Raw genomic sequence first — 21,357 nt, 5'->3', positions numbered from 1 at the left:
GAAGCTTGGAATTTTCAGCCCTGCTCCTCCCCCCATTCTCTTGAGAAGGGAGAAGGGCTGAAAATGGAGTTAATGACAGATCATGCCTACCTCATAAAACCTCCATAAAAATCCCTATAGTATGGGGTCTGGAGAGCTTTCAGTTCGGTGAACATATCCATGTACCAGGAGGGTGATATACTCCAACTTCACAGGGACAGAAGCTACTGTGCTCAGAACCCTCCCAGACCTCACTGTATGTAACTCTTTATCTGGCTGTTCACCTATATCCTTATAATATCCTTTAATAAACTGGTAAGCATGTTTCCTGAGTTCTGTGAACCTCTCTAGCAAATTAATTGAACCCAAGGAGAGGGCCATGGGAAGCTCAGATTTATAGCCAATTGGTCAGAAGCACAGGTAACAACATGGACTTGCAACTGGCATGTGGAGTGTGGAGACCAGTCCTTAACCTGTGGGATCTGATAATATCTCCAGGTAGGTCGTATCAGAATTGAGTTAAAATGTAGGACACCCAGCTGGTGACTCAAGAGAATGGCTTGCTGTGGGGAAAACCTCCACACACATTTGGTGACTGCTCAGTGTCAGAAGTGAAGAGTTCTGTGTGAGTAGTAAAGGGACTCCCAGAAGGGAGAACTGTTTTTCTAATACAGATGAATACAATTTTTCCCTCTCTTGTCTCATATCCTACTCACCTGTCTGAAAGATACTCTATTCTAGTCACAATGGCCTCTTCAATTTCTCAAACACAACAGGCACAGTTACCAACTTCTCACTGAGCCCACTCTTGTCAACGCTATAATTTCATTTTCACCAATACCGAATATCCCTCTTTTCTGCTTTATTTTTTGCCCCCTGGCACATGTCCCCATTTAACATACTCTATATTTTTCCTTAGTTGTCTCTTCCACTAGAACGTAAGCTCCATGAACACAAAGATTTTTGGCTGCTTTGTTCATTGCTGTATCATTAAAACTAGAATAATGTTTGGCACATAACACTCAAAAAATATTTGGTGAGTGAAAAAATCAGCAATTAATTTCAACTTACTGATGAAGAAACAGACACAGAGAAATCAAGTAACTCTGCCTGAGATTGCAGTGCTAGCCAGTGGCAGGGATAGGTCCAGATTACTAGAGCCTAGTCTATTCTAGTCTAGAGTACTATACTTACTACCTGCCTTTTTTTTTTTTTTTTTTTAAAGATTTTATTTATTTATTTGACAGAGAGACACAGGCAGAGAGGGAACACAAGCAGGGGGAGTGGGAGAGGGAGAAGCAGGCTTCCTGCCAAGCAGGGAGCCTGAGGTGGGGCTCAATCCCAGGACCCCAGGACCCCAGGATCATGACCTGAGCTGAAGGCAGGTCACGCTTAATGACTGAGCCACCCAGGCGCCCCACTACCTGCCTTTTTTTTTTTTTTTTTAAGATTTATTTATTTATTTATTTATTTGACAGAGAGAGACACAGCGAGAGAGAGAGAGCACAAGCAGGGGGAGTGGGAGAGGGAGAAGCAGGCTTCCCGTCGAGCAGGGAGCCCGATGCGGGGCTCAATCCCAGGACCCTCAATCCCAGCTCATGACCTGAGCTGAAGGCAGACGCTTAACGACTGAGCCACCCAGGCGCCCCCACTACCTGCCTTTCTAATGCAGAACTTGGCATATACATATGTATCCAATAAGCATCAATTTCATTGGTTCTTCATACTTTAATCTAGGTGCTTCTCCCCACAGAAGTTCTCTGCTTTGTCTTAACAAAAGAGGTGATAATATTTAAATCTAAGTACCAGATGTTTCTGTCCAAAACCAGGGGCAAAGAACAACAACAAAAATCCTCCTTTACAACTTTTTAAAATCCATTTTTACAAATAATCTCAATCCAGCCTTTGATATTTATAACTTAAAACCTTTCCTTTACTGGTATTTTCTTTCTAGCACCATTGTCCTAAAATTCTGGGGTTTCTAGCTACTGGATTTGGGGGGACAATTGCAATTTTACTTAATTCCAGTTAAGATACGAAATATTGTTAAATTTATGAATAACTATAATTTAATCTAACTTTCTGAGACTTCCCATATGAATAAATTCTCACATCAGAAACAAACAACTTTTTTGGTCTTCAGATCACAAGTCCTGAATTTTCATTAAAGAATTAAACTCACCTAATAAACTCTCAAAAAAATGCAAGTCAATGCAAATTATAATAAGAAAACTTCCCGCCTCACAAATTGATACAGGTAAAAAATATTAAGATGTTCAGTGTTGGTAATGGTGTAGGAAACTAGCATTTACACACTCCACTGGTAAGAGTGTAATTTTGGTGGAATGTTTTGGAGAAAACTAGGATAGTAAGTGCCAAAGGCCTGGAAGATGTACATGCCCTTTAATGTACAAATTCCAGGGCGCCTGGGTGGCTCAGTTGGTTAAGCGACTACCTTCGGCTCAGGTCATGATCCTGGAGTCCCGGGATGAGTCCCACATCGGGCTCCCTGCTGAGGAGCTTCTTCCTCTAACCCTCCTCCCTCTCCTGCTCTCTGTCTCTCATTCTCTCTCTCTCAAATAAATAAATAAAATCTTAAAAAGAAAAAATAATGTACAAATTCCATTGCTAAGAACTTATACTAATGAAATAATTAAGGATTTGGCAAAAGACTTAAGAGTAAGAACATTTATCTAAGTAAGCACTATTACTCATAGCAGGAAATGGAAAAAGTTGTTATGTTCAAAAGTAGGGATTAATTATCACACATTTCTAAATGGACTACATTGTAACTATTTATATTATGGAAGGATGTTTACAGTACATACAACTTATAAAAATATGGTATAATCCCATATTTGTAAAAAAAAAAAGTGTCTATTTGTAGAAAAGATTTTGGGAGCTGTTAACAATTGGTTCTTCTGGATTGTGTTTCTTTTGCTTGTGAATATTTTCTAAGTTTCCTACAATGAACATGCATTGCTGTCAGAATTTTTAAAACCACGGTTCTTTTTTTAATTGAATGAGGAAACTAGGGCCATTTTATATATATATATAAAATTTGGACTAAATATTGTTGAGTCATCTTTCTTATTTGTTTTTTTGACAATGCCATCCATCCCTCACTCTACAGTATGCATCAGATTTTGCTTGGCTCATATTCTGTGTAATCTGGCTAAGAAAGGAGGGGAAATTCACCTGGTTTAATCGCTATGGCAACAAAAGTTGAAAGAAATCTTAAGTATCATTGAGTCCAGTCCTTTCTATTTTACAAAATAAGGAACTTGAGAGAGATCCAAGATATTGAGTGATTTACTTAAGGTCACAAGATTATCTAAATGGCAACTACAACCAGTTTTCAAATTCTCTGTCCCCTTATTCCTAAGAAATTGGCCTAGGACCCCATCAATCATCCTGGCTGTCCAACTGGCTTTGGGAAGGGGGTATAGCAGCTCTACCAAGAGAAAAACAAAAGAAATCCTAAGTCAGTAAACAAAAACCTACTCTTAAAACACGAAAATGAACTCCCAAGTGTAGGAAGAAACAGGAAAAAATACATCAAGAGAACACACAGGGCCTTCCACGTTGTCTAGTATTGACTGTTTTTTGAAGGACACAGTTCGAAACAAAGATTCTGTGATTAAGTCACTCACAAGTGCCATAAGTTAATGACTACTACTGCTATATATGTTGATTAACTGTAATATTATGCTGTTAAGTAACAAAATAGTTGATATATTTAGTTGGTTACCAGCTTCTAACAAGATAATAATTGTATGGCTTTTTATATATTTATTTTCTTCCACGCATAGACAAAGAATCTGAGTAACACATATCAGTGGTTCTCAAGATGTGTTCTGCCATCCTTGGGGGTGGGAATATGGGGAGAGGTCCTTGAGACCATTTCAAGTCATCTGGGAGGTTACAAGTACTTCATGATAATAGTATATTATTTACTTTTTTCACTTGGTTGACATTTGTACTGATGGTAAGAAACAATGGTAGATGAAATTGTTGGCTCCTTAGAACACGTCAAGGCAGTGGGACTGAACTGTCTTAACAGTCATTATATTCTTCACTGCCACGGACTCACGCTAAAAATGTCAATTTCACTTTCATGAAATAGTAAAATATTTAATTTTATTAAATCTCAATCACTGAATATGTGTGGCAAAATATGCATAAAGCACTTCTGCTGTATACTTGAGCACCAAGACTGTCCAGAAGATTTGGTTGCTCAAACCAAAAGCACTTGTGCAACCAATTAAATTGGAGCTGAAATAGCTGCTTTTCTCATGGAACACTATTTGTACTTGAAAAGATGAGTGACAAACTATGATTGATCAGACTAAAGTATTCAGCAGAAGTTCTCTCAAAAATGTAACAAAGTGAGCCTGTCACCTCGAGGAATGGATAGTATTTGTTACCACTGATAAAACTTCAGCTTTCAAATGAAAATTAGAATTTTGAAAAATTGTATCTGCCACTGTGAGCTTGCCAGTTTCCGAATACCTCAAGACATTTATGATGGAGTGGATGATACACAGGAATATGACTTGATATTGTATAATGTAATGTGTCAACATTAGGAAGATCTGTATAACACAGTGTACTGCGATTTTCCAAGTAACCAATGTTTGATATTGGAAAATCATGTGTGTGTAAAGGATCCATTTAAAATCCATGGATTTTAATGTAACAGAATAAGAAAAGTACACTGATGGTTTCATATTCTGCATTGCAACTAATCTTTAAAAAACTACCACTTGTGCAACTTTGATATGATATCAAAGCATATCCATGATTACTTTTAAAAAGCTGTTAAATACACCTGTTTTTCAAACTACATATAAGTGAGGTGGGATTTTCTTCTTAAACCAAAACAAAAGTGTAACATATCAAATGCAGAAGCAGATATTAGAATCCAGCTATTTTCTATTAAGTTACACATTTGTTTTGCCCAAGTGTAAAACAATGCCACTCCTAGGATAGTTTTTATAAAAAACAAAAACAAATAAAATGTTGGAGAAGATATAGAGAAGATGGAACTCTTGTTCACTGCTGCCAGGAATGTAAAATGGTACAAGTGCTGTGGGAAACATAGTGGCTCCTCAAAAAATTAAACACAGAATTACCATATGGATACTAATTCTAAGTATACATGCCAAAGAACTGAAAGGAGAGACTCCAACAGATGTGTGCACATCTATGGTCATAGCAGTATTATTCAAAACAGCCAAAAGATGGAAACAACCCAAGTGATCATGGACAGGTGAATAAACAAACAAAATCGATATACCACATATATCGATACAATGGAATATTAGTCAGCCTTGAAAAGGAAGAAAATTCTGACCTAAGTTATAACACGGATGAACCTTAAAAACATGCTAACTCAAATAAGCCAGTCACAAAAGAACAAAAACTGTAAGATTCCACTTGTAGGAGGTGCCTAATATAGTCAAAATCATAAAGACAGAAAGAACAGTGGTTACCAGAGATGGGAAAGAACACGAGGAGTTACTGTTTAATGGGTACAGAATTTCACTTTGGGATGATGAAAAAGATCTGGAGATGGATAATGGTAATGGCTGTACAACTATGTAAATGTTCTCAATGTCACTGAATTGTGCACTTAAAAATGATTAAAATGGTAAATTTTACATTATGTATATTTTACAACCATAAAAAAAAAAAAACCAAACCACAATTCCACTTTCTTACTGATTTTTTTGGAGGAGTTTTGGAAAACAGTTATTTTTCATTAAAAATGTTATTTGTGCAGGTAATGAGTTTATTACTGTTTTCTTTTTACATAAATGAATACTTTAAAAATCCCCTAATTTTCATTTCTAATATGGTAAATATGGGTAGTTATAACCGACATAAACAGAAGCTCTTAGATCCTCAGTAATTTTTGCAAGGTAAAGGGGTCCTGAGACTAAAAAGTCTGAGAACGGCTGTCTTACACAAAATTTATTCTTCTCACACCTGCGTTATGTATCTTCATTTGTTGGTATAGCTGCATTTGAAGCTGTATCACTTGCAGCCTGCGGACTAAAAGGACAGTGTGAAATATGGTAAAAATCATATTAACTCTTTATAATTATTACTGTCCCTTGGATGCACCATAATTACAGGGACTGAGCAACACAAAGCTCCACACAGATGAGTGGCCATATACAATAGAAAACTGTCAAAAAGCTTAAATGCTGAACATTTTCCAAAGTAGTTTTATAAGTATCTAGCGAGAAACACATATTTCCTTTTTTTCTGTTGGATCTTCATTAGGATTTACAGTTCAAGGCTGAATTTGGGGATGGGGGTGGTAGAGGCATTGTTTCCGAAAACCACTCCATCTAGTGCATCCGTGCAAAGAATTTAATTCTCTCACCATCTTGCTACTGGTCTTTGGCAGAGGGGTGTGGCTTGGGAGCTAGGAAGCAATCCAAAACAGCAGCTGAGGCTGCCCCAAACCGTGTCCTAGCAATAATTTCCTCCATTTTGGGCCAAGTCAATTGGCCCCAGCAAGACGCCGAATGTTTTATGGGGAGGAGGTAAATAAAAAGGAAATTAGAAGGCATGGACCCAGATAAGCAGCAAAACCATAGCGGTTTCATCGCGCGTTTGTTAAAAGATTTGTATGCTAATGATATGCGTGAGGGGCAAATCAGAATCGCTGTTCCCGAGTCTACAGCTGCCGGCACTTTTAATAAGAGGTCCGCAGTTCTGGATGGGAGGCGGAAGTCAAACGATTTTCTTATCCGAACCATCTTTCTGCATTCATTTTGGGCCAGGCCTGTGACCAGTCTTGCTGGCTGCAGCTGAGACAGTCCCAAACAAAGGGGAACGGATGCCCTCCCGAGGGAGTGGAGGGAAAGGTGGCCCCAAGCGTCCGCGCCAGGTGTCCCTCAGGATAGAGCATGCGGGCCGCGGGGACGTAGAGTCCCAGGCGCGTCGGAGGGGTACGCTCGGGAAATGCTGAGCACAGGCACCTGGCACGGACGGGACCGCGCCCGGCGCACAGCCAAGGTTAACCCGCGCACTGGAGGTACCTGTGGAGGCCTCGCACAGCCGAAAGGCACGGGGCGATCATGGGAGGGCCGAGAGGCGGCGGCGGCGGCGGCGGGCGCGCTGTCGTCCGGGTTGGGGCGGGGGATGCGGGGCGCCGGGGAGCCGAGGGGCGGCCTAGCGGAGGAGGCCCCAGCTGCGGCGGCGGCCAACCCTGTCCGCGCCCTCCCACGTGCGGCAGCCCCACGCCGGCGCCCACTTCGGCCCCGCCCCCCGACTTGCGCCCCGCCCCGCGCGCTGGCGCCGCCCGGGGGGCGGTCCTGGCGAGACCCAGTGGCCGGGAGCGGAGCGCGCAGCCGGGGGGCTGAGGGGCGACGGCGGCCTGGGAGCCGGGGAAGTTTGGGCGGCCGTGGGCAGTGCTGCGATCGGGAGCCGGGCTGAAGCCGGAGGACCAGGGGGCGGGCGTACCGGCTTACGGACGCCCCCGGGCCCGCTGCCACTGTCTCGCGTCCTCTCGCCTGGTAAGGGGCTTCTGTCTGGGATGGGTGCGTCTCCCCCTGCCCCAGATGGGGCCTGCACCGCGCACCCGCAGCAAACCCCGTCTGGGCCAAAACGAGGCCCGGGTAGAAAGGGAGGGAGAAGGAGGTCAATGTGCTCTGGGGAGAAAGGGGGAGAAGCCTGGAGGAGGTTGAGTATCTTCGTTTCTCCTCCTCACCCTCCCTGCCCCCCCCGTTCTTTTTTTCACCTTCTGCCCTGGGGCCTTATTTAGTACTTGCAAGCCCATGGCCTAAAGACTGGGCTCGCCTTTAAAATAAACCCAGAAATAATAAACATCCTGGTGGCGGGTACCACACCCTGGCTTTGGATTAGGGAACCTGGGGAACAGATGGATGATGCGATTTAGTGGAAATAAGCCATTAAGGCCGGCTGGCCTGCGCCACTGTTCGGAAGCGATAGTATTCCATGTGAATGAACATGACAGGGAGCTTCCAGCTTGTCCACGAGAGCACAGCTACTGCAGAGAGCACTGGTCGGTATGTAGTATCCATCGACTTAGGCAATGGTTTTCCGACATGTCTTGACTAAATAGAAATGCCATTTTTATTAAGAATGACATTCAGTGGTTGAACACCCTTCCATTAATATATTTCCTCCTCAAATAACAGTCTAACCCTACAAAAGTTGGTGCACGGTAAATTATACATACATTTTTAAAAATCTCATGAAATAGAGGAAGATGCTCATTGTAGATCAGCTTCTGAGTCAGCAGTATGAAATCTCCCTCAGCTTAGTACAGAGGCCTTTTGGGGATTTCTACATCTGTATCTATTCCCCTGTCTTGATCTGTATCTGTGCTATATATACTGTTAAGAGACAGTGAGATATTCAGTGAGAGTCTAAGCTTATGTTCTACATGTTTTGAGAAAAATTTTACTTTTGCAAGTTTTAACAATCTAATACTATTGGGTATAAGTGAAAATATGTAATACGTTACCATAACAACACTTTGTGTTCTCCTGACTCTTTAAAAAGAAGAATGAAGGTAATAGAGGTTCTGTTTTTGCTTTTTACTTTTGATGTAATTTATAATCTAGTTATTTATAACCTTCCTGACAGATTCTTTAACATAACTTGGATCGCTGTTTTCCATTTTTCTTATCAAGGAAAAGTGTTTAAGCTTTTAAAATGTCATCTATCAAGCACTTAGTTTATGCAGTTATTCGTTTCTTACGGGAACAAAGTCAGATGGATGCTTATACTTCAGATGAACAAGAAAGTTTGGAAGGTAGGCACCTGCTCTTTATGTTCATTTTTGTTATAATTGTAAACAAAGACTAAAATAGCTATAAGCCTGACTTTATGATCTATTATAACAGAATTAAAGTATTTTATTGATCTTTCAAGAAGAGAGATTGTGTTTCCATTTTCTGAGGCTTGTTTTAACTAACAACACAATACGAGGACAGTGGTTCATTTACTGAACAACTGTTATGTGTCAGAACTATGCTGTTCATACTGTAGGGAATTTTTTCTCTACAGTAACTGTTAAGTGAGGATTATCCTCACTTAACAGATAATGAAATGAAACCAGATAGATTAAGTGACATAACAGTGAAATGTGGCCAAGTTGAGGTTTAAATCCTGGTTTTTACTCTGAAGATCTTGTCTCTTCCTAATAGGAAAGCATCCCATTTAGAATCAATATATGAAAATACCTTAGCCATCATAAAAGCAGTATGTAAAAGTGTAATAATTACATCACAATTAAGCTCTGACAACTTTCTATTTGGGGATTTGAAAATGAGAGGATTTCACTGTTGTTCTGTGTGAGCTTTAAATATTAGATTTGGTAATCTGTGAAGTTGAGCAGGACTTGGATGATAGCATCACGTGTTTCCTTGAACACCATCTTTTCTGCTTCACATTTATGCATTATAAAATTTAAATTCAGTATAACCATAACAGGGCAGAATTCTGCAGATGGGCTTATGGAGTTTGAATGAGTATAGCTTCCTTAAAGACTTAATTATTGCAATGAGACTACATTTGGGAGAATTTAATAGATTATAATACAATTTGATTTGCCATCTTGAAGCTATTCCTCCTATCAAGGGGATGCATCTATTAATTTCAATAAGCACTTTCATTGTGAATATGCTTTTAAGAGGTGGGGATGAAAATTGGGCATTTGCTCTAAATCTGCTTGCAATCTGGTGAGACACTGTCTTTCCAGGTGGCAGTGAGAGGAGTAGGTGACACACAGTTGGAGAGCATTGCAGTCGGTTCATTTCATAAGATCTTTTTGTCCTCCTTGGTGGTTAAACTATGTGAAGGTAAAGGTGACTGGTTATCTAAAGAAAACATTGGTTATGGTTGCTCAGTAGCAAACAGATAAAAGCAACCATTTAATAAAAGATGTTTCTTTTCCAATCAAAGGCAGTATAATACATCCTTCTAAGGGCCAGAAAGAGAATTGAGAGGTTTTTTAAAAATCAAGATGTTCTGTCCTATTTTTAGGATGGTCTTCAGCCAAAAATATGTGCCTTCAGCTGTTTGTTATATATGGCAGTCAGAAATGGTGCCAATTGTTTTTGACCGACCCCTATTTTTGACTCTGTGAGTCTAATTTAATTGAGTATGAAATCATGTGGAGAAGTCTGCCCACCTTCTAGACATTTAAAAAAGCCCTAGAAAAGGAGCCGAAGTTCTAGTAACAGCCTTACCATAGCGGTAAGGTCTTATAGTCTTATCAGCTTTGAGCTTTTTCACCAGATAATGTCACCCACTCCTAACTGTTGTCACCTACTGACATCTGTTTTATGTGCTCCTGTTCCCTGTCACTCTCTCTAGTACTACTCTGTCTGAATTCTTGGCAATTGCAATCACCTCATAGGTGTTTCTTTCAGTTCTCTCAGCACTCTGTTCCTTGACCTCCTTGTCCTCTGGTGATCTCAACTACTCAGCCGCGTGGTCATACCCTAGACTAGTGGTTCTCAACTCAGGGTGATTTTGCAGTGTCTGGAGATGCTTTTAATTGTCACCACTGAGGGCTGGTATGACTGGCATTTGGTGGGTAGAGGCCATCGATACTGCTAAACATACTGTAATGCACAGGATGGCCCAAGAACAAAGTCCAAATTGTCAGTAGTGCCAAGGGTGAGAAACTCTTCCCTGGACCTTCTCATTATTGAAACTGCATTCTCTCCATAATCTCTGTTGTAAACATTTCACTTCCTGACCACTACTGCCTGTCTTTGCAGCTCCTTCCCTCTATAATCCCTACCTCCACAATCTTTGACCCTATGGTAGCTCCAGACTGTTGATCTTTCTTGCACAACCCTCTTCTTACCTTGCTTAAATTCCATGGTTCATCATTATGTTCGTGCCCTTGTATATCTCTCCCTTTCTTGTAAAACCCAACCTTGCTTAAATTCAGCTCTCCACCAACTGTGTGTTCTTATCCATGTGACTGTATAGATGGAGCAACACATACAACTTTGCTGATTGGTCCCACTTTGAATTCATGACCATGAGCCTCAAGTGGACATTTAATGCTGCCTGGCAATCACACTGTCTCTTCCAAGTTCGTTCATACTTTTGCTCTCCTAGACCACTACTTTAACACTTTCTCCTGTCTTCTCAAACCCTCAAACCTCTTCCCCTGTACTCACTTTTAGTTGATGACCTTGCTTCTTACTCCACCAAGAGAATTAAAGTAATAAGAAAATAATTTCCACAGGCTCCCTCTGCCCCCTCTATCCACACACCAGCATCTACACCCCCACACACTCTGCCTGCCTGCCTAGCTATTACCATATGCCATGGACTAAATATTTGTGTTTTCTCAAAATTCATATGTTGAAACCTAATGCCCATTGTGATGGTATTAGGAGGTGGGGCCTTCATGATTGGGATTAGTGCTCTTATAAGAGACCCCAGAGAGCTCCTTTGCTCCCACCGTGTGAGGACGCAGTGAAGAGGCACCATCTGGGAACCAGAAAACAGGTCCTCACTAGACACTGAATTTGCTAGTACCTTGATCTTGGACTTCCCAGCCTTCAGAACTTTGAGATATAAATTTCTGTTGTTTATAAGCCACCTAGTCTATGGTGTTCTGTTGGAGCGGCCCAAACAGACTGAGACACCATAGATGAACCATCCATTGTCTTTTCTAAATGAAACCTCTCTACTGGCACACTGGATCTGATTCTGTCCTGTCTCACCTACTCTGGGATATCACTCGAGTTATTCTACCCTTCTTGTCTTACATCAGCAAATCTTCACTCTGTCCTGGATCGTTTCTATCAGAATATACTTTTCATTATTTCTCCCTTCTTAAAAAAGCAAAAACAGCAGCTAATTACTCTTGCCTTATTAGCCCCCTGCTTCCAAACTACTGCCTACTTTTATTGTCCTCCCTTTTTGCTGGAAAACTCTTTGAAAGAATTGTATATATTTGCTTTTAAAAATTCCTCTCCTGGGGCGCCTGGGTGGCTCAGTCATTAAGCGTCTGCCTTTGGCTCAGGTCATGATCCCCGGGTCCTGGGATCAAGCCCCGCTTCAGGCTCCCTGCTCAGCGGGGAGTCTGCTTCTCCCTCTCCGTCTCCCTCTCCATCTCCCTCTGTTTGCTCGCTTGCTCTCTCTCTCAAATAAATAAATAAAATATTAAAAAAAAATTCCTCTCCTAGTCTTTCTTTCTTTCTTTCTTTCTTTCTTTCTTTCTTTCTTTCTTTCTTTCTTTCTTTCTTTCTTTCTTTCTTTCTTTCTTTCTTTCTTTCCTTCTTTCTTTCTTTTTTTATTTACGACAGAGAGAGACACAGCGAGAGAGGGAACACAAGCAAGCTCCATCTCCTTTACTAGTTTCTCTTCCTTTCCCTGACCTGGAGTGCCCAGGGTCCAGTGCTTGATCTTCTTCTCTTCACTATCTATACTCACTTTTTTTATGGTATCATTCAGTTTCTTGGCATTCAGTCAAGACCTTCCTTCTGAACTGCAGATTTTTATATCCAACTGCCTACTAGATATCTCTGCTTCTATGTCTAATAGGCATCTCAAACGGAACATTTCCAAGACTGAACTCCTGATCCTCCCACCCAAAATCTGTTCCCTATCTCAGTTGATGGCAACTCTGTCTTTTCAGTTGCTTAGGCCCAAAATTTGGGCATCATTCTGGACTCTTTTCTCTCAGACTGTGCATTTAATCATTTAATTAATCCTGTTGGCTGTACCTTCAAAATATATCTAGAGTCTTACCATTTCCTCCCACCTGCACTTATGTCACCCCTGGGTAGAATTAAGTGTTTCTCATCTGTTTTAATGTAGTAGCCTCTAACTAGTCTGTCTGCTTCTGTTCTTGCAGCTTTGTTGAATATTCCCAACACAACCGCCAGTGATCTTTTAAAACAGAGTAGGTCAGGGGCGCCTGGCTGGCTCAGTCAGTAGACCATGTGACTCTTGGTCTTGGGTTTGTAAGTTCAAGCCCCACGTTGGGTGTAGAGATTACTTAAAAATAAAATCTTTAAAAAATTTTAAAAAAGTAAAACAGTATGTCAGATTCTATCATTTCTCCACTCAAAATCTTGCAGTGACTTCTCATGTTACTTAGTCATGGTTTAAAGGATTTATATAATTTGGACTTCTGTGATGTGTTGTTCACAGACTCTTCCCCTTTCTCATTTGTCTTGAGCCAAATTAGCTTCCTAACTCTGAATACACGACATCCTCTTTCCTAAAGGCTTCTGTTGTAGTTGTTTTTTGCTGCTTAGATTGTTATTCCTCCAGATAATGGTAATAACCCCCATCTCCTTTGAGTCTTTTGACTCAAGTCTGAGTCTCAGATCTCTTTTCTGAAGGAGGCCTATGCTGGGCACTCTTGCATCTGCAGCCTGCTTCCCTGCTCTCCTCTCCATACTTGCGTCTCTTCGCCCTGCTCTACTTTTTATGGCTTATTGCCTACCTCTCCACCCCTGCCCCAGAAGGTCAGCCCCAAGAGGTCAGGGATTTTTTCTCTTTTATTCACTGATATATCTGAAGCATGTAGAAAATTGCCTGACACTTGGTAGGTGCTCAATAAGTATTTGTTGAATTGAATTGATGAATTGAGTCAAGTGATCCTGGGCCTATCACTCAGTTGGTCTGTATCTTAATTTCTCAGTCTGTTAGGTGAAGCTGTCTGCCTCCTCTCCATCTGATAGATTAGTTAAGAGAATCAGAATCAGTGATGGCAGGTACCTAGCATATGGTAGCTTTTGAATAAAGTGCTGTACAGATGGGATATGGTAGTGTTGAATAGAACTCTTCACTTGCCCTGCTCCTCATCAGTACCAAATGCACTATTATTGTTTGTTGTTAAAGTGGAACAATAATTATATACAGTATCTGTTTATATTTGTATGACTTATTCTTGAGTATGACCTCCTGAAAGGAGGATCAAATGTAATAATCCTTGTTTCATACATGAGAATCTTGAGGTAAAATAAGATAAATTATTGCACCTAGGTTATTTGATTTTTTTTGATTGGATGAAAAATGGTAACGAGGTAGTCCTGAGTTCTTGTCATACTACCCTCCTCCCAAACCTCCCCCCCACCCCTGCCACTACTGCCTACTCTTTTTGTGTTCCTTTTGCTGGAAAACTCTTCGAAAGAGCTGTCTGTACTTGTCTTTTCTAATTCCTCTCCTGTACTTTTTTGAACCTATTCCAGTTGGGCCTTTGCCTCAGTCTCTCCACCCACACCATCATCATCAAGGCTAAACACTTTGGCAGCTGGATTTACCTATCAAACAATTCTGTTTACCTATATAAGGAGTCTAAAGTAGTCAAACGCGTAGAATCAGGGAGTACAGTGATAGTTGCCAGGGGCTGGGGAAGGAGAAAATAGGGAGGTGATGGTCAGAGGGTACAAAGTTTCAGTTATGCAAGATAATTAAGTTCTGAGGACTTACTAGTCTGCCTGGTGCCTATCACCAACTGTGTTCTGTCCTAAAAGTTTGGTAAGAAGGTAGATCTAGGTTAAGTGTCTTACTACACACGTACACACGAGAATAAAGGTGGTGAGAGGAAACTTTGGGAGGCGATGAGTATGTCTCTGGCCTCAACGGTGGTGATGGTTTCATGGGTGTATACTTATCCCCAAACTCATGGAGTTATAGACATTAATACGAACAGCTTTTTATTTATCTTATTTATTTTATTTTTTTAAAGATTTTATTTATTTGACAGAGAGAGACACAGCAAGAGAGGGAACACAAGCAGGGGGAACGGGAGAGGGAGAAGCAGGCTCCCCGCGGAGCAGGGAGCCGGATGCGGGGCTCGATCCCAGGACCCTGGGATCATGACCTGAACCGAAGGCAGACGCTTAACGACTGAGCCACCCAGGCGCCCCACGGACAGCTTTTTATATGTCAACCATACCTCAGTAAAGTGGTTTGAAAAAACACAGGCCAAATAATTGTGTTTAAAACAAAACAGCCACCTCCTTTAATGATATTTAATTGTGTCTATTATGTACCAGATCTGTGTTTTAAGATTAGTGGCAGCACAGATAAAGGAGCTGGACTGAATTTCCTCAACAGGGTAGAGCATAAAAATCCCTCAGTTACCACATGGACTTTCCACCTGTCAGTGTTTAGCAGTAAAGTTACATACTGTGGGTTTTGGTTACGGACTTGGTTGTGTACTATCCCTCTTTCCCATGGCCATGCATTAATGTTTTGGAGGGGAGAAGTGCTTTTCTCTACAGATTTTATCGTTGTTATTTCCTCTGTAATTAAACTATTACTTCCACTGTAAACAAAGACGTAGATTAAATTTATTGAACACCTATTATTTGCCAGATCTGTTAAAGTCAGAGATGAGCTAGATACAGTCCTTATCCTCAGGGACACTCTAATGTGGGAGACAGATGTTTAAACGCATGTAATATAGTATGATAAGTTCAATAATAGAAACAGGTACCAACAACATGGCACATAAAGGCAATGACCATTCTGATCAGGGAGGAAAGATACTGATCCAGAATAAATATATACACATAAACACACACGTATATTTACCATTATTATTATTGTTGTTGTTTACATTGACTGTCTTCATGGTGATGGGAGCCTGTTTCCTTGTGGCCCAATGTTTTTAGTGCTGATACAGACTGAAGTTTGAGAACAGCTGCTTGGCAAGAATAGAAATTGAGAGAATGAGGAATGAGTAAACAGTGGATTATGTTCTATGTAAAAGACACTCTGACTTCTTATACTTGGTAACTTAGTTGCTTATTCAGTCCCTTTTCTAAGGAGGATTGTTCTCTGGATAGACAAAATAATAGTATTTCTTTTGTGACAGAGGTATTTTTCTCAAGACCACAATTAATACATAATGTATCTTTTAAAAGTCATACACAAATATAAGTGAATGTATAATAAATCAGACAGAGGAAGATGAATACTGTATGATCTCTCTTATATATGGAAGCTAATAAACAAACCAACCAAGCACATAGATAGAAGAGATTGGTGGTTGTCAGAGGTGGGGAGTGGGGTGAGAGAAGTGGGTGAACTGTTTTTTTGTTGTTTTTAACTTAAATATATTGAATACAAATAATAAAAAGTCCTCCACAAATATAAGTGAATCTCTTCCACACTGTCTGGAAGTACACTGGACACTTGGGCTTCATTCTCATCTTGTGAAACCGGGAGAGAATTCCTTTTCAAAGGAGAGCATCCTCAAGATGAGAATCTGCCTCCATTCCCCTCCGTGAGTACTCGTAGAAATGACAGGATAGCTTTCTTTCCTGTAATTGCCCTGGTTTGGACCCCTTGTTTGTTTAGATCATTTAAGTGGGAACCCTCCCTGATCTGAGGGGTAATTTCCTTTACTCTGTCATGTAGCTGGTACATGTTTCTTTTAGTGAACTTATTATACTGCATTACATGCATTTAACTGTCTCCCACATTAGACTGTCTCTGAGGATAAGGCCTGCATCTTATTCCCTGTCTAATTCATTCTCAGCATCCCTACCAGAGTTTTGGTTCTAAACACAAATCCAGTTATAATATTCTTCACTGAATTTTTTGATGGCTCTCCATTTGCCTATAGTGTAAAGTGCACATTCTTTGAGAACGTTATATAAGGTGCCTTGTCATCCAACAACAGACTTGCTTTCTAGCATAATCTCCCACCATGTCTTTCCATCCCGTCTGTACCCTGGCCACATCAGTTTTCTTGTCATACACCAAATGCAGATGACGCACCTATCACCATTTAACATTCCATGTATTTTTCTGCTTGTCTGCCACCTTCTCTTAAATGTTAAGCTTCATCACATGGATAGCGATTTTTGTCCTCAGATTAACTGCTATCTTTCTATCACCTTAGAACAGCACCTTGCACAGAGTAGGTGCTTGGGGTAAATTTGCAGGCATGAATGAATTTTTTAAAGCCCACCTATTTTCACCTAAGTAAATATGCCAGGATTAATATTTAGTGCCTCCTATGAGCCAGAATTTGTTTCTGTTACTATTTTTGGTCAGGTTGAGAATTCTGTTTCTCACATTGAAAAAGAAGATGTTTTTGTTTGTTTTATTCAAGGCGTTAGATCATTGGTGGTTAATCAGATATTGGCAGAGAGGAGTCAGTTGTTGTTAATGACTTGCTTTAATAAGAATATGATGTAATGGATATATTGAGAAATTATATTCTAGGTAACATTTTTCCTTAAGTAAGGAATAAAAAATCAAGTTGTCTTCCCTCAGCAGCTGGTCTATAAACAGAAATCTCTATGTAGCTGAACCATTTAGTTTTTCCTTATGTTCTCTGATCATAAATACTGAATTACCACAGATTGCACTGAGTGCAGATTTCTACCAGAAAAAAAGGTCGTTTCTTTTTTTAGGTTGCTAATTTTTTTTTCACTATTCAAATTTATTTCAAGTTGCAATTCAGTGCTTGGAGACAGTTTTTAAAATCAGCCCAGAAGATACCCATCTAGCAGTTTCACAGCCTTTGACAGAAATGTTCACCAATTCCTTCTGTAAGGTAAGCTGTCACTGTTTTCTCATTAGTATCTGATTTAAGTATGACTATGATAATTATGTTGAGTTGTTAACATTTGAGCTGCTAGGCCTTTATGTAACTAACTTCTTTCTGGGTGTAAGTTAGATAGTCCACATGGATGTGACTGGGGACCTAAAATATAATTTTAACATGCTTTAGATTTTCATATTAGTAGCTATTCATATCCTCTCACCTTCTTTTATATTTAATGATATGTCTTAGTTGCTTTTTATGTCCTTTATAGTATCTGAGCATTTTTAGATTTCTGACATGGAATACAAGTTAAAAACAAAATTTTCCTGTTTACGAAGCAACTATGTAAAAACAGATTCATCAGGAATTGAATCATCATTTTGAAGCAGATTTCGTCAAATTTGGCCATTGATAGGGCTCTTTAAAACAGGGGAAGGCTCAAGGTCATTGTGCAAAAAGTAATGCCGAAAACCAAGTTTTCTGATGTCCCTGCTCTCGAGAACTGTTTATAATGGTCTCTGGTTTCTGGCCTTTTCAGGGAACATGGACCATAAAATTGCCTGGAAAAAAATTTTTTTTTTAAAAACAGTCTTATTTATTTATTGATTGATTTTTAGAGAGTAGCATAAGCAGGGAGCAGTGAGGGGTAGAAGGAGAGGGAGAGAGAGAGAATCTTAAGCAGGCTCCATGCCTAGTGCGGAGCCCCATGGAGGGTTCAGTCTCAGAACCCTGAGATCATGACCTGAGCCAAAATCAAGAGTCTGACATTTAACCAACTGAGCCACCCAGGCGTCCCTTAAACTGTCTGAAAAAATTTAAGGTTACTGACTTTAGGGCCTCAGGGTGACCTCCCCTGTGTTTTTTCATTACATTTCGGTGCCTCATGAACTCCTTTTGTTATTCTAGTTCTGTATTCAAGCTTCAACACGGAATGAGGAACTGAGGCGAGAGGCTAAAGCATGTAGTGTATGCTTCAGCCTGGCAGGGACATTGCTGAGACTACCACATTGACTGTTTCTAGAACTTGTTGGAGTTGCAATGAAGTTGGCAATTTGGCAGTATACTGTTCTCTCTTTCTGTACTTAGAAAAAAGAATAGTGCAGTTATCAGACAGATGAATTCTAATTCTATGACAAAGATGTAAGGAGATAGTGACATGTCTATGGATCCCCATCAGAGAATTCCTCTTTGCTTTGCTTTGGTTGCTGTGGTTCTTTGATTGTCTGGGCTTCTGGCCTCCTTAGGGAACCCCGTTTCAGTGGCTGGATATGCCCATGGTTGAAGCTGACTTTATTTAACTCCTAGATGCCCAAGAGGCCTGTGCTTGAGACAACATTTGGATTTGCTCATTCCTTAGCTTCTGTCACTGTTGACCTAATACTAAAGAGATCAGAACTTTTTCTTCACCTCCCAGTAGGCTCAAATTGACTTTTGCATTCTGTTTAAGTAGGGCTCTGTTTTCTTTCTCTCTTACTATTTCCCTCTGATTATATTTAATTGTAAAAATTTTTTACTTACTATTTTTAAAATATAATTTCCTGGAACTGGCTCCATTGTGTATCTGCATAGTGTTATCTGTGGCGTCAGTCCTTTGTTATTCCTATTTAACAGCAGCAACTTCATCACATACGTGTTTGTTAGCAGAGTACCTCAGAGAGAGTCTCAAACTTGCCCAAAGCAGCATCAAAATTATTATAATTAAAGAAATTGTCTCTATTCAGCCTTCAAAAAGAATGAAATCTTGCCATTTGCAACGACGTGGATGGAGCTAGAGGGTGTTATGCTCAGCGAAATAAGTCAGTCAGAGAAAGACAGAGACCATATGATCTCTCTCATGTGTGGAATTTAAGAAGTATACAAACAAGCAAAGGATAAAAAAAAGAGAGACAAACCCAGAAACAGACTCTTCGCTATAGAGAACACACTGAGGGTCACCAGAGGGGTGGAGGGTGGGGGGTGGGTGAAACAGGTGATGGGTTAAGGAGGGCACTTGTGGTGAGTACCAGGTAATGTATGGAATTATTGAATCACTATGTTGTATAATACTGTATGTTAACTAACTGGAATTAAAATAAAAACTTCAGAAAAAAAGAAATTATTCGTCTCACCAAGTGTCCTTGGTTGTTATGTTGGTCATTTTAGTTTTAGGATACTGCTCTTGTGTTTTTCCTCCCCAGTTAAGTTTATATACTAAATGGATTCATTCCTTTTTATATAAAGTAGATAACCCTCGTCCCCACATTATGAGCTGCTCAAATGTATTCAATGAATATGAGAATTAGTTTTCAAAGATCTAAAACTGTGGCAATTTCATTAAAATAATTCAGAAGGATTTAGACAGAATGGATTAGAGTCCATTTATCAATATGCCATTTTTTGTGACTCAAAAAAGCCACTTTCCCCCCCATGCATTAAATGCCCAGCCTTGTTAGAAGATGTGAAATGGAAGAAACCCTGACAGCAAGTACTGCAGGGCAGTCCTGTGTCCTTGAACTACACTTACATCCTAGGAGACCATAGTCAGTTTTAAGTAGGGACCTCTACTTACAAGGATTCCCATTTCGATTCTGTACTTTTTTTTCCTCCGATACTTTATGTTTAGAAAAACTGATTAGTAGAGAAAGATTACAAAAAATAAGAACTCATGTACTTGATGAATGATTTTATACTTGTGAAATTTTTTGTGTAATTAGAGAAGTATATTTCCATCATTAGAGTTACCAAGTTCTGTGAAACCTTAGTCAAGACAAAGAACATGGTGGACATATTCTAAATGTAGTACAGAGGTATATTAGTTACAAATTATGTTTTCTTGAAAACTATAGATTTACTCATGAACTTCAGAGTCAAGTGTAAAAGGAGCACAATTTAAAAAAGATCTTTCAAAAATGGAAAAATGCATTGTGTTCCCAGTGCCACTCAAGATATTTCTGCGTGTGCCTTTGGTTTGAACCTTATGAATGCAAAGGAGGTTTGAGGATGATAGTAACTACTGAAAATAGGAAATTTACATTGTTTTTTAATTTTATGATGAAATTAATATATGTCCATTGTTTAAAAAAATTTGGTCAATGTGGAAAGATATAAAGAAGAGACTGAAAATTTTACCTCCAAATATTACAGTTAACCTTTTGTGTTAGACTTTTCCTGTCTTTGTTTTTTAGCCTGTGTGCATGTGTATGTGTTTGTGCACATATTTAAATAATAGGATCATATTATTAATGCTTCTTTTTGTAAACTGTGAATTTGACGTACTAGGATATTTCTTTGAATATTAAACATTATGTTTCAAGATTTTCACTAATATAAACAATCTCTTGAACATATTTCTATTCCTAGTCTTTGTATACTGGTTAGCTATTTATTTATTTATTTTACCAGAATTTAATAGAATTTATTAGGAATTTCAGAAAAACAAAGCTTCATGACTATAGCTAATACATAATCTGGATAACAAAATATCCTGTTTTTATTTTTAAATATAATGAATTTATTTCCAACAGCATGTTCATTTAAAAACAGTGAAGCATTTCCATTCACTAAAAATGTATTTGTCAATAAAATACATAATAAACTTGTAGCATAAATGTAAACTAGTCAATTTATTTCCATTACCCATGTTATCATTTGCCTTTATTTTATGGTTATAGTATTTTAAGTATACTGATTATTTATATTTGTTGTGCATGAATTAGAATTTTTGATCTCAGAAAAGCAAGTAAAAAATTTTGATTCACAGTAGCCCATTATTTTCTAGAGAAATTCTACATATTCATTTTTCTAATAAAAGTATGTATGAGAGGATTTTTACCCTATTTCTTTCTAACCCGTTTATTTACAAGCTA

The 21,357-nt window shown here is 39.4% G+C and overlaps 2 protein-coding genes across 5 annotated transcripts in view; one reads left to right on the top strand and one right to left on the bottom strand.

The window, feature by feature from the left end:
• The window catches only part of NLN (neurolysin), a 96,972-nt gene extending 89,744 nt beyond the window's left edge, over nt 1–7,228 (bottom strand). The window contains exon 1 of one of the 2 annotated variants that reach the window (XM_045895595.2): nt 7,035–7,228. In XM_045895595.2, coding sequence (XP_045751551.1) covers nt 7,035–7,075 — 41 coding nt within the window. In that variant the 5' untranslated portion in view covers nt 7,076–7,228. Of the gene's footprint in view, nt 1–6,749; nt 6,924–7,034 lie in introns of those variants that run through there. The other variant, XM_045895598.2, reaches the window with a different exon arrangement.
• Nucleotides 7,229–7,352: 124 nt separating this feature from the next.
• SGTB (small glutamine rich tetratricopeptide repeat co-chaperone beta) overlaps nt 7,353–21,357 on the top strand; it is a 44,951-nt gene continuing 30,946 nt past the window's right edge. For 2 of the 3 annotated variants that reach the window (XM_064596178.1, XM_064596177.1), the window contains exons 1-3: nt 7,353–7,511; nt 8,655–8,776; nt 17,418–17,521. In XM_064596178.1, the coding sequence (XP_064452248.1) occupies nt 8,677–8,776; nt 17,418–17,521 (204 nt within the window). In that variant the 5' untranslated portion in view covers nt 7,353–7,511; nt 8,655–8,676. The remainder of the gene's footprint in view (nt 7,512–8,654; nt 8,777–17,417; nt 17,522–21,357) is intronic. The other variant, XM_045895590.3, reaches the window with a different exon arrangement.

Source organism: Mirounga angustirostris, unplaced genomic scaffold (assembly GCF_029215605.1).
Source record: "Mirounga angustirostris isolate CCGP_5_RB_7025 unplaced genomic scaffold, mMirAng1.0.hap1 SCAF_7, whole genome shotgun sequence".
In the NCBI taxonomy this organism is placed as follows: Eukaryota; Metazoa; Chordata; class Mammalia; order Carnivora; family Phocidae; genus Mirounga; species Mirounga angustirostris.
This window is presented reverse-complemented; position numbering and strand designations above follow the sequence as displayed.